The sequence below is a fragment of the Peromyscus californicus genome, unplaced genomic scaffold, assembly GCF_007827085.1.
Source record: "Peromyscus californicus insignis strain IS unplaced genomic scaffold, ASM782708v3 Scaffold_21__1_contigs__length_65335640, whole genome shotgun sequence".
Classification (NCBI taxonomy): Eukaryota; Metazoa; Chordata; class Mammalia; order Rodentia; family Cricetidae; genus Peromyscus; species Peromyscus californicus.
Window position 1 is genome coordinate 230633 of NW_026294514.1, and position 14450 is coordinate 245082.

Consider the following 14450-nt stretch of genomic DNA (forward strand, 5'->3'; position numbering starts at 1 on the left):
CTAGCGGAAATCCTGCCAGGGTTCCCCCCCCCCCCCGCCCCCTTTAAAATTTTGGATCCCATCTTTCGGGGAAACCTTAAGTACTACAGTTGCGCAACAGGGGACTGGCATGTTTGGAGTCACAGCTAAGATTTCCCAACAAAAATTTTGTCCACGGTATCCACCGCACCTGCAAATGGCAGTTATATATTAAACGATGAAAGGAAGGCAGGTGTTGTCAATGATATTCAACCACCCGGCTCCAAGGTCCTGGCGCTGTCCCTGTGCGCTGGAATGGCACGAAAGACTCCGGGCCTAGGGTAGGAGGCTCGAGGATGCAAATCTGTTTTTGCCTTCCAGCACTGGAGTTCCGCGACCCAACGAAAACAGAGGTATTCCCCGGTGGTGGGCCGGGCCCAGGGACTGGTCAGCCATGCGCTCCGCCTCTGCGCAGCGCCGCCATTGCCTCGATGCCGGTCCTTCCTGGAAGGATCTGAGTCGAGCTGGGTCTCTAAGGAGGGAGAAGTTCAGGGGATAGAAATCACCGAAACAAAGCTTGGCTTTGGGGTGGATCCGTGGGTAGTGCATCCGTGGGTACTGGTTTACCCTCTCGAGGAGCGGGTTTCCACGCTGAGCATAACGGGTCTCGGCCACCAGGTCTGCAGTGGGCATCCTCTCTCTATGCACACCCGCATCTGGGCCAGAGAGCAAGAGAAGTCGCAGGCTGGGTCCCTCACTCCACCGGGCAAGGGGCGTGGAAAACTCAGACCCCCGGTTGCTCGTGAGCTAAAGCCGGCCTGGTTGCGAGCCAAGACTTGGGGATTATTTATTTATTTTTCCGCCATTGTAATTATTGGTTATATTAGCTTATCCATCGCGGCCTCCCCTACCAGCTCCAGGGTTGTTGTCACTGCCGGCTTGCTACCCGCCCCTCCAGTCCGCTGCAGGTTGGAAGCGGCACCCTACGGGCCTGCGCGCTCCCCCTCCTGGTGAACCTTGTCTTCCGGCTAGGTGTGAGGGAGCAGGCCGGGAGGAGCCTAGTAGGCTTTAACTAGCCTCGGCCAGTGGGGCCTGGGGACACTGGCCTCTCGGTTGGCCACTGTGAGCAGGGAGTGGGAACCCAGCACAGCCCCGCTGCTGCACTTGCACTCCTGACGTCCTGGTGCTCCCTGGTCTGCTCCGCCAGCACTGCTGTCACCTTCAGGTTGCCTCGGAGCCTCAAAGGGGGGCGGTGTGAAGTCTCCTGGCTTCCCAGAACCTGGGCTCCAAGAGGGCACCGTTCGCTGCAGGAATCTGGTACCCGCAGGTAGGCCATCCGGAGCGGATTCTGGTCTGATGGTCGAGGCTAGGAGACAGGAAATTGTGCGCAGGATGCTGATGGAGAAGGTGGACCAAGCTGGTGTCTTTGCGTTCTCAGCAGTCCTCAGCAAAACTGTTCTGTTCTGCGTCTCAGTTGTTTTCTATACAGAATATTGATTATACTATTTGCGACATGTGGACAGCTTTATTGAGATTTTATAAGATGTCTAGTTCTCTACTGAACGTGATACTTAGGCATGTCGACACGAAAAGCACATAACTTGAATATAACTCAGGCGATGAATATTGGCTTTGCAATAGGTATGTTTATTTGATAGAACTGTCCATTTCAATGACTTTCACAAATCATTTCTCTAGTGCTGTCCTGAAAGTTTGGGGTTCCTACTGCTTGGGAGATACTGTGAATAAATTGCGGAATTGAACTGTATTCCTGCAATCGTTCTCATTACCAAGTCTTAATATGTTAATCAAAATGAGGGGGGAAACAATTACAATAATGTCTGGTGCAATGTAGGCACCTAAAAAGTATTTGTTGGACCTAGCTTTTACAAAGGCTAGGCCCTGGGATACAATTGTCAGCACAACCAGACTTTCAGGAGACAGCCGTTTGTACACACACACACACACACACACACACACACACACACACACACGAAAGTAAAATCATATTCTGGAAAGAAAGGTTCCACTGTATGAACAGGAAACCTGGCCTACTTAGAATATCCAAGTGGCATTTGAGTATACCTTTAGAAGGTGGGTGAGAATGAATTAGTAAGAGGGTGGGGGCTAGAAGACAGATTTCAGAAAACCAAAATACTGTGGAAGGACAGAGGACGGTATGTGGGGTAAGGTGGCTCTAAAGAGATAGATTTCAGACCAATTAGGGGTTAGCCTTTTGCTCCAAGAGCTGAAGGCTTTATGCAGGGAAGTTCTATGAGACATATGTGCAGCAGACTTTATTATCTGCTCTCTATGTAGGGATTAGGATAGAAAGATAGTGGCATGGAGTTATAAACATAGAGATGGAAGGAGATACAAATCCCGACATCTGCAGGCTAAGTGGTGGGCAATCAGCCCTTCATACCCCAGTTTTTCCTGAGACTACGATTGCAGCTTATTAGAATGATCTATGTCTGTAACTGTTTTGTTTTCAGCAATTGTGTTCTCTTCATTTTAAGAAAGCAGGCTCTTAGTAAAGTCCTGAGGATACCAAAGCAGAGGCCCTTCTGAGTTTAACTGCAGAGGGGCACAGATGTGGATCAGTCATGGCGTGGAAATAAAAACACTAGCATGGGTTCTGGGTCATTTTGTTATCATTTTCTGTGAAATATCTTCTGATACTTCATAACTTTTTCTGCAATATATTTTGTGTCACCAAACCTATAAATATACATATTTTCAGAGATTGAAATGTTTTATTCACATAAAAACAGTTGTTCAAAGGAGGAAATATTAATACTTTTCATTTTCAGGGACAATCTATGTAAAATATATCTTCTGGTAGATTACATTTATTTATTTTTTTTAAGATAAAATGAGACCAAAGAGATTGTTCTTGTTCAGTGACTATTGCTTAAAGCAAACCAAAAACAGATGGCCACATGTTTTATTAATTGAGTGCTGTGCTCTTAATCACCTTCATGGTCTAGCAAGTTCAGTCATATCTTTCATTCTTAAGTGAAGCTGATTCCCTTGCCTATTTTGTTTATTTAGTTTTAGTTATTTGAGCTAGGTTCCTGCCCATTGTGGCTGGCTTAGAACTAGCTGTGCAATTTAGTCTAGACTCAATCTTGAAGCAGCCTCTTGTTTTTGCCTCTTGAGTCCTGGGATTATAGAAATGGGCTACCACATTCAATTTTGCCCACACTTTTTTTTTCCTTTCTGTAGTTTCCAAGTGAGCATAAAATCACCAAATTGTGATATATATTGCTGTTCCCATAGTCAAAATTTTATTTGCCTTGAGGAAGGTAGTGATGGCAGGGTAGAGTTAAGTGTCAGGTTTTGATCTACAAAGAGCAGTGCCTGGGTGTGTGTGATGCACTGACTCAGTAACCTCTGTCCACTGCCCCAACTGACCATCTGTTGTCTGTTATTCTTCCTCACCCAACCACAGACACATTTGTACCCCTCCACCACACAGCTTTTAAAGAAGGACATGAGGTGGTATAGAATATTATTTGTTTATGCTGTGGAACATTTTTTCAATGATGCAAAGATCTGTTGCCTTCTTTTATGTTGCAATTGTTTAATTCTATGAAGCTGTGTTACTTTGCTTGTCTAAAACACCTGCGGGTCTAATAAAGAGCTGAACGGTCAATAGTGAGGTAGGAGAAAAGATAGGTGGGGCTGGCAGGAAGAGAGAATAAATAGAAGGAGAAATCTGGGAGGAGCAAGAGAACAAGGAGAGGAGGATGCTAGGAGCCATCCACACAGCTACACAGCCACACAGCCAGCCATGGAGTAACAGTGAAAGTAAGATTTACAGAAGTAAGAAAAGGAAAAGCCCCAGAGACAAAAGGTAGATGGGATAATTTAAAGTTAAGAAAAGCTGGTTAAGAAACAAGCCAAGCTAAGGCTGGGCATTTATAATTAAGAATAAGCCTCTGTGTGTGATTTATTTGGGAGCTGGGTAGTGGGCCCCCAAAAGAGCTAAAAGCAAAAAAGTCAAGAAAACAACCAACAATGAGAATCACAGCTAGGAAGTTGGAAATCAGGACTTGTAGAAATCCAGTTGTCAGAGAAGACCAGCGTGGTCTGCAAACCTCATGCATTATGCTTCCCTTTGCATCTTCCAGCACTATCACCATCACACCACAAAACAAAGAAAAAGGAGAAAACTCAGACACTATCTGTAGACATATTAAGACTTCTTTACTAAAAAGTGTTCTCAGTGAAATCACGGCAGGTACCACTTTGTTGATAATGTACCTCTGTCCTGTGAGCCACTGTTAACTGCAAATGAGAAAAAAGCCTGCTTGAAGTTGTGAGGCAAAGTCATGTCTTATAGAAGGGGAAGCTTACATGGCACAGACGGAATCTCCTTCCTAGGAGTGTATTTCCTTAAATTGCATTAATGGTGTTTGTGACCCTTTCATTCAGGAGATGCTGGAGGGTCCTCTGTTCTTCATCACATCTGTTTCTTAGAGACTCAGCCAGGCTTGTACCATTTAATACTTGTGTGATGGCTATTGAGCAAATCATAATCTGTGGTTATTTTCATTTCTAGTGTTTACCATAAGCAAATGAGAAGATATATCAGTAGTAAAAAGGCACAATGACCCCTATGGATGGATTTAATCTTTCATGCACTGGAGCCTGGAAAGGCCTGTCTTGCTCCACAAGGAACCTACCTTTGATTTCCTATGATGCTGTGCCTCACTAGGGACTTGTTCCTTTGTAAGGCTGTAGCTTCTTTGAATGCCCTCAGTGGCTATTTGAACTTTACTATTTTCTTTCTCAGGGGAATCAGGTTAGACTTGAAGCCCAGTTTTCCCTGGGAATGATCAGAAGTTAGTGAGAGTAACTTTAAATTGTAAACTTTATTTGTTGAACATGATCATTATCATCATGTATGTTTTATCCCTATATACATTTTTTATCATCTGGTCAGTGTACTACTTTAGACAGTATTATTTAGACTTAATTCATATGCCATACAATCCACTCATTACAATGTACACTTCAGTGGCATTTTAGAATATTCTCTAAGTTGGACCTTTACTATGTTCTTGTGTTAGTTATGGATATCTTCATTATTTCAAAGAAAAGGCTTATCATGCTGAACCTTCCATCTCAAGGCAACAGCTAAGGTACACTCTACTTTGTAGACTTGCTGCTCCTGGAGGTTTTGTGTAAATTTAACTCTTGAGGGATCAGTTCTTTTGTGACTGGCTTTTTCATTAGCATAATGTTTCCAAAGTCCATTTATCTTGTATCAGGATCAGTAGTTCTTTTTATTGCAAAGTAGTGTTTCACCAGATGGATGTGCCACCTTTACCCATTAGTCAGTTATGAGGCTTTGGGTTGTTTTCACTTTTTGCCATTACGAGTAATGCTGCTATTCAGGGGCATGGTTTAATGTTTACTATCTGTATCGAGAGGGAAATTTTCAGACTACACAGTAAGTGTTGAAATGTATGAATAACTGCTAGGTAAACTCACCAGACCATTTTATATCTCTAATAGCGACATATGAGGGATCTGATTTTCCACACACTTCCCAACATTCACTGTTGTCTGTGTCTTTTTATTATAGCCATTTTGGTGGGTATGAGTTGGTAAACCATTGTGGTTTTGATTTGTGTTTCCATAGCAACTAATGATAATGAGCTTCTTTTCATGAACTCATTGTTCATTTCTGTAATGTCTTTACAGATGTGACTTTCCCCTTGTAACTGGGTTATTTGTATTTCATTCTCATATTTTGCTTTAAGCTTGTGTGTGTGTGTGTGTGTGTGTGTGTGTGTGTGTGTGTGTGTGTGCAGGTGCACATGCATGTGTGTACATGTGTGTTGAGGTCAGAGGTCAACATTGACTGTGTTCCACATTACTCAATCTTATTTTTTAAAACAAGGTCCCTCACTGTACCAGAGCCTCACTGATTTGGCTAGACTGTTGGCCAGCAAACCCTAGGGATACTCCTGCCTCTTCTTATCCAGAACTGGCATTATGGGACAGCCAGTTTTTTATTTATTTTTTAATGTGGGTGCTGAAGATACAACAGGTCCTCATATTTGCATGGCAAGCACCTAACCAACTAAGCTGTATCCCCATCCCCTAAGCTAATCACTAATATAAGATAGATGGTTAGTCATCATAACTCAGGCTGTATGGTCATAAAATCAATTTGCATTGAGTACAGGTATATGAAACATACTCATTATAAAGTTTATTGCCATTCATCATGCCTGCTGGATAGCCAAACAATCTTTCCCTTCTGTCTTTTCTTAGGATCCCATCTGTCAACTCTGAAGCTTTTATAGAATGCTGTGAAAATTTGCCAAAGTTTTCAAAAAAAGTTTTTCAAAAGCGAGAGGGTTGCGACTTCTTCCTAGGAACAGAGACATCTGCAGTTGCTTTCGATGCCTAACGTTGCAGAAGCTGGAAGATCCACTGATTCTGGACATGGTGAGCACAAATCCGAGAACAAGTCCCCAGAAGAGGATCTCCAAGGTGCTGTACAATCTTTTTGCTCAAATGCCTCAGGAGCACCTGTGGGCCCCAGAGGAGATGGTCATTATCCTTCAAGTTGTCCAGTGACTCATACTAGGGAAAAAATTTATGCCATATGTTCAGATTATGCATTCCTCAACCAGGCAACCTCAATCTACAAAACTCCTAACCCAGCCCGCTCTTCTTGCCTCCCTGATAATACCTCGATTTCTGCTGAAAATAGTTCAAGATACATTGGTATCCCAACTAGTACATCAGAAATAATCTATAATGAAGAAAATAGCTTGGAAAACTTATCCACCAGCCTGGGCAAGCTACCTCTTGCGTGGGAAATTGATAAATCTGAATTTGATGGGGTGACCACAAATTTGAAACACAAATCAGGTAAGAAGGAGCTATGAAGTTAACAAGTGAAAACAATGCCACGTATTTCTAAATCTTGCAGTGAAATATTTTCTGTTGCTGAACAGGTAGCATCGCTAACCATCCTGTCTGTCATTGCAGTTTTTTTTTTCTTTTTTTTGAGTAACCCTGGGCATAGTTAGTCCCTGAATGTGTTGCCCATGAAAACTTCCAACATTATGTGTACATTTTTGGAGCGTTGAAAATAAAAAAAAATAAAATGTAAGTATTAAAGATAAGTACATAATAGCTCAGAAAAGGCTAATGACACAGCTAGATTAATACTGTTATTTTGTAGCTTTGCAGGGACATGCTCATATTTCCTAATATAGGACATATTAAGACACTTCTGTTTTGAAAATTTTTGAATGTAAAAAGAACATCTTTTTTGATCAAAGTCTTGAAGTTTTTTTGTAGCTACCATACTTTAAAGTCCATTTTATTTCTCACATGTCTGTATGTATGCTTCTAAGGACTTGTTCACATTTCTTTCCATTCACTACTTGTTCCAAATGTTAAAAGGAGATTCTGTTTGACATCTCCTTCCCTCCTTTTCAGTGGTAGCTCTAAAACTTCCTGATGGTAGGGAAGGGAAGTTCTTTCTTCAGTCAGACCTGGTATTGATGTATTTTTCTGAAGCCAAACTTAAGAAATACTTGTCTTAAATTGGTTGATAATATGAACAGGGCCATAAAGCATTCAAATTGCTTTTAAATTTTAGATAACAGTGAACCTATAAATCTAGAATTCTTTGTCATACCAAAATTTTAGCAGGATTACATAAGAATTAAATATATAATCAAACATTCTGTATCTAAGATTTAGTGTATATTTCTATATTATACTATTAAATATTACTATTTTATACTGTTATATATTATATGTAATATAGATAGAGGTAGAAATAAGAATGGTTATATAAGATATGGAAATACATATTCATTACTATTACTGAAATATGAACAGAAATTCTAAATTACTGGGAATAAAAGGAAACATCTTTTAGGATCTACTTTAAAGAATGACAACAGTAGGGGCTAAAGAGATGGTTCAGAGATTAAGAGCACTGGCTGCTTTTCCAGAGGACCTGGGTTCGATTCCCAGCACCCACAGCTGTCTGTAACTACAATTCCAGGGGATCTGATACCCTCACAGAGACATGGATGTGGACAAAACACCAATGCACATAAAAAAAATAAAAAATTATATAAAAAAATGACAATGGTAAAATTTGAGCACCCAGAAAGTCCTCTATCTACACAAAATAGGCTGTGTATGAACAGTGTAGGAGGATGGCATCACTCAGGGTGTGGTGTACAGTCTTCACCCTTGCACTGGAGTGCTCTTCAGATATTAATGCTTTTTCACTTTCCTTGAGTTAACAGGAATGCAAGGATTAAATGAACTAGGTTCTGCTGTTCTAATTGTATAGGTGAAGAAATTGAGTCTTAGATAGGATAAATCTGCCCAAAGTTGCATAGCCAGATGGAACTAGGATTTTTATTTTGTTTTTAGTTACTCTGATGGTTTTATAAAACCTCTACTTCTGTTTGTGCATTTTGAAATCAGTTGTTCCAGAGATTGTTGTGTAAATCTGTAATTCTCAGGGGACTGACATGCTTTGTTGGTGCCTGTCTTTATGTACAATATGTCTTTTTTTGTAATGTTTTGCTTTAGGGTTTATAATTAGAGCTATGCAGGTCCCTTAAAACAAGCTGCGGAGTGCTTTCTCCTGTTTTCTGTGAGTTTGTAGTGGGATATAAAAATTTCTAACTACAATTATGGAATTGCCTTATTGATAATTTTGTTGTACTTTCCCTCTAGAATTTGCAGGGCCTTTAGTGATGACTCATTCTTCACTCCTGGTCCCTTTTGCCCAACCTGAACCCCTAGGTGACCCAGCAACACTTACAGTTGCTGGTCACTGGACTGGGGAATGAGTATTAGTTACCTTGCTGTGTATTATCTAAGTGTGGTTTCCTTTCTGGCCTTTCCTTAAAATGTGCCACATTTCCAGAAGTCTCCAGAGTTCCAGAATAGCACCTGTCATTGCAGTTGTTGCCTTGGTAGAAGACAGCTTCTTGGTGCTCTCTACTCTCCACTGTTGAGATTTTTTAAAGTGTGATTTGAAGCTCTGTTACTAGGAAAACTCATATGTGTAATCTTTATGCTTTCTTCAAGAATTGACCCTCTTTAGCCAGGCATGGTGGCACTTGTTTGTAATTCCAACACTCTGGAGGCTGAAGCAGAAGGATAGTGAGTTTGAAGATAGCTTGGGATACATAGTGAGTTCCAGGCTAATCCAGGACACATGGCAAGACCTTCCATCAGCAGAAAAATGTTCCTTTTACTAATATGGCATGTGTTTCAGGAGTGTCTTGTTATGAAAACTGCTTTGATATTGACATGGTTGTCCCAGCTTTCTTTTGATTGATGTTTGTTGGTACATCTTCCATTCTTTACTTTTAGATTTAGACGTTACATTGATTTACAGCTTCTGTTTCTCACTTGCAGGGCCTTGGTATCTTCATTTATTACTAGAACATTTTATCTACATCATCTAATACAGTTCATACTTCAAATTCTTTGCAGATTTCAAAATCTGGGTTAGGTCAGAGTTGGCCTTAACTTTTCCTTAAGAGTGAATCGTTTCTTAGTTTTCTCACACACTATATCATTTTGGATTGCATCCTGAATGTCCTGTTGTATCAACTCTGGTATATTACCCATCAAGCAAGCAAGCAAGCAAATAAGCAATCAGTCAATCTAGCAATCTCTCTCTCCTCCCTCCCTATCTCTTTGTGTGTGTCTCTGTCTGTCTCTCTTGATCTCTCTGTGTGTCACTCTCTGTCTTTCTGTTTCTCTCTGTCTCTTTGTCTCTCTCTGATTGAACTGAAACTGCCAGCCCTGTCTTTGAAAGACAGCTCTGTTCTTGGATTGGGCCATTATCCCTGGCTGTCTTGTTTGGGGTTTACTCTGTGCATGTGTGGTCCAGGTCTTAGGACAAGGTTTGGTCTACATTTATACACAGAATTTGGGCCTCTATTTCTTTGATAACTTTCCTGTTTTCAGCTTCCTTTCTATCTCATTTGGTGATGATTGCCCAGAGCTCTGTCTTGTGCTTCTGTAAGGAAAAACAATGGTGGATCTTCCTTCCTTTGCTCTCCCTGTCCCTTCTCCATTTCCTGGAGAGAGAGTGGTCTGGCTCTGTATGCCAGCCTGGCCTGTAATTCTTTTCATTTAAGTTTATTTATTTTATTTTTACTTGATGTATATGGGTGTTTTGCCTGCATGATGTTTGTGCCCTATGCGTGTGCCTGATACTTTCAGAGGCCAGAAGAGCATGGTGGATCCTGGAATTAGAGTTATAGATGGTTGTTAGCCACCACGTGGGACTAAACCCAGGTCCTCTGCAAGAGCAGCCAGTGCTCTTAACTGCTGAACCAGCTCTCCAGGCTCTGGCCTATAATTCTTAATCTTCCTGATTTAATATTTTTTGAGTACTGTGATTACAGGTGGGTGCCACTACACACTGCTCTGGATTTTCATTTATTTTCTTTCCTCATACTTTTCTCTAAATTCCAGGGTAGTTAATTGTAGTGGGAGAGGGCTATGTGGGTGTAGGGTTGGGAAGAAAGGATAGGATTATGGTACAGAGCAGTGGATAAAGGTCATTTTGTATGTTATGCTTTAGCTACTACTTTGACATTGCTTTCTTCCTGCAAGTTCAGTGAAACATTGGCTCTAGAACCAAATCTCCTTGTAGTGGTATGGAGATCTCTTACTTGCAATGTGTATGCTCATTTACCCTTTGAAGATTCACACCACACACACACACACACACACACACACACACACACACACACACACACACTCACACACATACACACACACACACACACACCAAAAGCAGCACAGGGACAGACTCACAGAACCCAGTGAGGAAAGAATGACAGGGCAGTCTTGGCTCACTGAGTCTCAGACTTGGTGTTTCATTAGCCTCACAAGTTTGAGTGCCTGCCAAAATTACCAAGGGAATTAAGTCATCAAGAGGCAGAGGAGGGAGTCCCAAGGAAAGTCACTTTTCTGTCTTCGCTCTGAGATTCATTTTAACCAATGAAAGAATCTGGTCCAGTGAGATTTAGTTCACGTTTGCAAGTGGTGTTAAGCTCGGAATCATTTTGTCTGTGAAGACACAGAAAGAATAATTAAACAGGAGGGGAAATTGTGTTTTGATTGTATAGTGTTCATTGCATAATGGTTTACAGATATCCCTTGTGTGGCAGTATTTCCTGAGTCCCAGTCAGTTATAGGAGCTACATGGTTATTGTTTATGGTACTGAAATAGATCTTCTGCTGTGAGTCTGTAAGCATGCATTATGTCTACATAATCTGTTTGATAACACAAAAATAAAATATTGGCCTCAATTAATTTTCATATGAGATTTATTTTATTTAAAATAGATGATGTCAGGAAGATATTAATGTATCTGAGTATAGCTGAAAGGAATGTTAACATTTTAACAAAATCAGCCTTGGTTATGATTAATATTTTAATATATATATATATATATATATATATATACTATTTTGAGTGGATAAAATATCAACATGGTTCAGAAATAAATAAATGTATCAAAATTAAACAAGGTAAACTCTCTCTCACTTTTGTCTCTTTTGTCCATTTTCCATATCTCTCCCTCCCCAGTAGGCAGTCATTCATGTCTTTGGGAAGATTGTGTGTGTGTGTGTGTGTGTGTGTGTGTGTGTGTGTGTGTGTGTGTGACACAGAGGACACTATGTTTTGCATTCTGGTTACTAGTGCAGCATTTTATTTTAATAATGTAACACATTGGACAGAATGTCATCACACCAGATCCAGTGTCTTAATAGAATTATGTTAATGTGGGTTTTCTTGTTTTATAGAAAGGATTCATTTTCAGGAAAGTGGTCTAGTTTAATTCTTTCCTGTTAGTAACTTGTAGATGTGGCTAAAGACTTTTGGCCTGGTTATTTTACCATCTCTAAGACACTAGCTCTGGACTTGGTTACAATCTTGATAGGAAATACCATTCCTGGTGGTTCAAATTATTTTTAATTTGCTTCTTGCTTTCTTTCTAGTGAAGAGGACTATTCTAGAAAGCACAAGAATTACTTCAAGATGTTTGCAAATACCATTTTCAGAATGCATAGCAATTCCTCTCTAATTCTGTTGTACCTCCTGGTGTGGTGGTTTAATTCAGCTGAGAATTTTCCTGTTATATTCCTTTGTACTGTAGGCAATACAAAGAAACAAATTTCTAAGAAAAAAACTTCAGATAAAAAAGGGCGGCATCAGAGGGAGTGTCCCCAGCATTCTCCTCTTGAAGATGTTAAACAGCGAAAAGTGTTAGATCTCAGACGATGGTATGTGGCCATCCCAGTTTTTACTTTCTATTCTTAAAAATATATAATTTGACATTAATTTTGCCCGGTATAAGTTAATAAATTCTATTTATTATGAACACCTTTAGTTCTAAGATTGTATCTAAATACTTTAAGTATATCTCAGATTTTGGAAGTAGACTAATTGAGCTGGGCCAGTATTTTCTAGACTCACCTGGCCATCAGTCTCATTTTGTGAATCCTCCTAATGGTAAGCTACTTTGGATGATACTTAAATTCTGATGTAGTTGTTTGCCTGGTTGTTCTTTGTTGAAGAATTTTCAAGGAAGTGACTGATACCATATTTTACATCCAATTATTTAAGTATGCATTTCTAAAAATGGCTTTTTAACTGCCACACCTAATAAAATTATCAGTATTTCTTTTGTGTATAAATTCCAGACTAAATTAACATTTTCTAGAGTGTTCTAAAAGTTACCCATATATGTGCTTGCTTGTCATGGCCCATTAGTCTCAATTTAGACTATCTTTCTTCTTTTTTCTCTGTCTCTGTCTGGGGGATTTTATGTTTTCCTTTTAAATCCTGTGACAGTTCTGCTCTGGGGCTCCCTGCCCATGGGTTCATGTGTACATAGTGGGTGATAAAGGAATGTTCTTTGGTCTGAGTAGAAGAATCTCTGAACCTCTTGACACAATGAGACAGTGATTTGCTTTCTTTCTCCAGTATTTCAGAAGTTACAAATGATCCTGTACCTACGCCAGCTGGGCATTCACATAGTAATCTGAGTAGTTGGTATCAGAATTTGCATACCAATAATTCCTTTCTTGGTTTAAATAAGATGTGCTTTAGTAGGTTGCTAGCCATAATGTAGTTCTTCTTGATAAAATAGATGATTTTTACTGTCATGTATTCTTTGTGTTTAATAAGTAGGAAATATTTTAAATGAATAATGATTTTACACTGCATTAAAATTTGCCTTATGGTCACATTTTAAATCACTCATAAGATGTATACTTTTGTTTTGCATGTTTTGTATTCATGCAAGTGAAGAAACTGTTTAATTTCTTAGGTACTGCATAAGCCGGCCACAATACAAGACTTCATGTGGCATCTCCTCATTAATTTCTTGTTGGAATTTCTTATATAGCACAATGGGAGCTGGAAAGTAAGTATGCCAGGTTATTGCTATCACCAAACTCCATCTTTGAAAGTAGTTTGAAGGAAACCTGGTGTGGTAGCACATGCCTTTAATCCCAGCACTTGGGAGGCAGAGGCAGGCAGATCTCTGTGAGTTTGAGGCTGGGCTGGTCTACACAGTGAGTTCTAGGATAGCCAGGGCTACATAGACCCTGCCTCAAGAAGAAAAGAAAAAAAATTTTTTTTTTAATATATAATGGAAGACTTTGAGAGTAGATTTTTCACAAACTGAGAAAAATGTACATATTGCTATAAGCCTTTCATCTTAAAATATTTGCATGTATTTTTAGTAAAATAAAAAATGAAAAATATTGCTAAAACTCTTTGCTAGCTAAACCTGTATATTAACACTGAGGCAGATTGTATTTGCGTATGACTGGAACAATGAAATGAAAGGAAATATTTCTTTTGTAGTCTCCCACCTATTACCCAAGAAGATGCATTACATATTTTGGGCTTCCAACCCCCATTTGAAGATATTAGGTTTGGCCCTTTCACTGGAAATACAACACTCATGAGGTATGGATCTGCCCCTTAGGGACAACAACTTATTTCTAATTTTATGAACTGATAATGCTGTAGTGTATGTGGACAGTAAAAGATACTTTGGTACTGGGTCCCAGGCTCCCTTAGATATGCCATGTGTGTGCTGTGCTTGGGTTTCTGTACAATTAGAACAGTGCCCTTCCTTGTTATGAAACTATTGCTATGAGTAAATCATTTTCTTATTTTCAGATGGTTTAGACAAATTAATGACCACTTCCATGTAAAAGGATGTTCTTATGTTCTATATAAGCCCCATGGGAAGAATAAAACAGCTGGAGAAACTGGTAGGTAAAAATGAACACACACACACACACACACACACACACACACACACACACACACACAAGTCCAAGCTTTCAGATTGAGTACATCTCAGAAATTGGCTATATTGTTTCCTAGGACATCAAGTAAAATCTCAACAGTCTGATGTTTTTATACCTCTTTATCT

At 39.8% G+C, this 14450-nt stretch overlaps 1 protein-coding gene across 3 annotated transcripts in view; it reads left to right on the forward strand.

Annotated features, from left to right (window-relative positions):
• Positions 1–46: 46 nt before the first annotated feature.
• The window catches only part of Bivm (basic, immunoglobulin-like variable motif containing), a 24897-nt gene continuing 10493 nt past the window's right edge, over positions 47–14450 (forward strand). For 2 of the 3 annotated variants that reach the window (XM_052749346.1, XM_052749348.1), the window contains exons 1-6: positions 47–371; positions 6250–6855; positions 12153–12279; positions 13329–13424; positions 13871–13975; positions 14192–14286. In XM_052749346.1, the coding sequence (XP_052605306.1) occupies positions 6381–6855; positions 12153–12279; positions 13329–13424; positions 13871–13975; positions 14192–14286 (898 nt within the window). In that variant the 5' untranslated portion in view covers positions 47–371; positions 6250–6380. The other variant, XM_052749347.1, reaches the window with a different exon arrangement.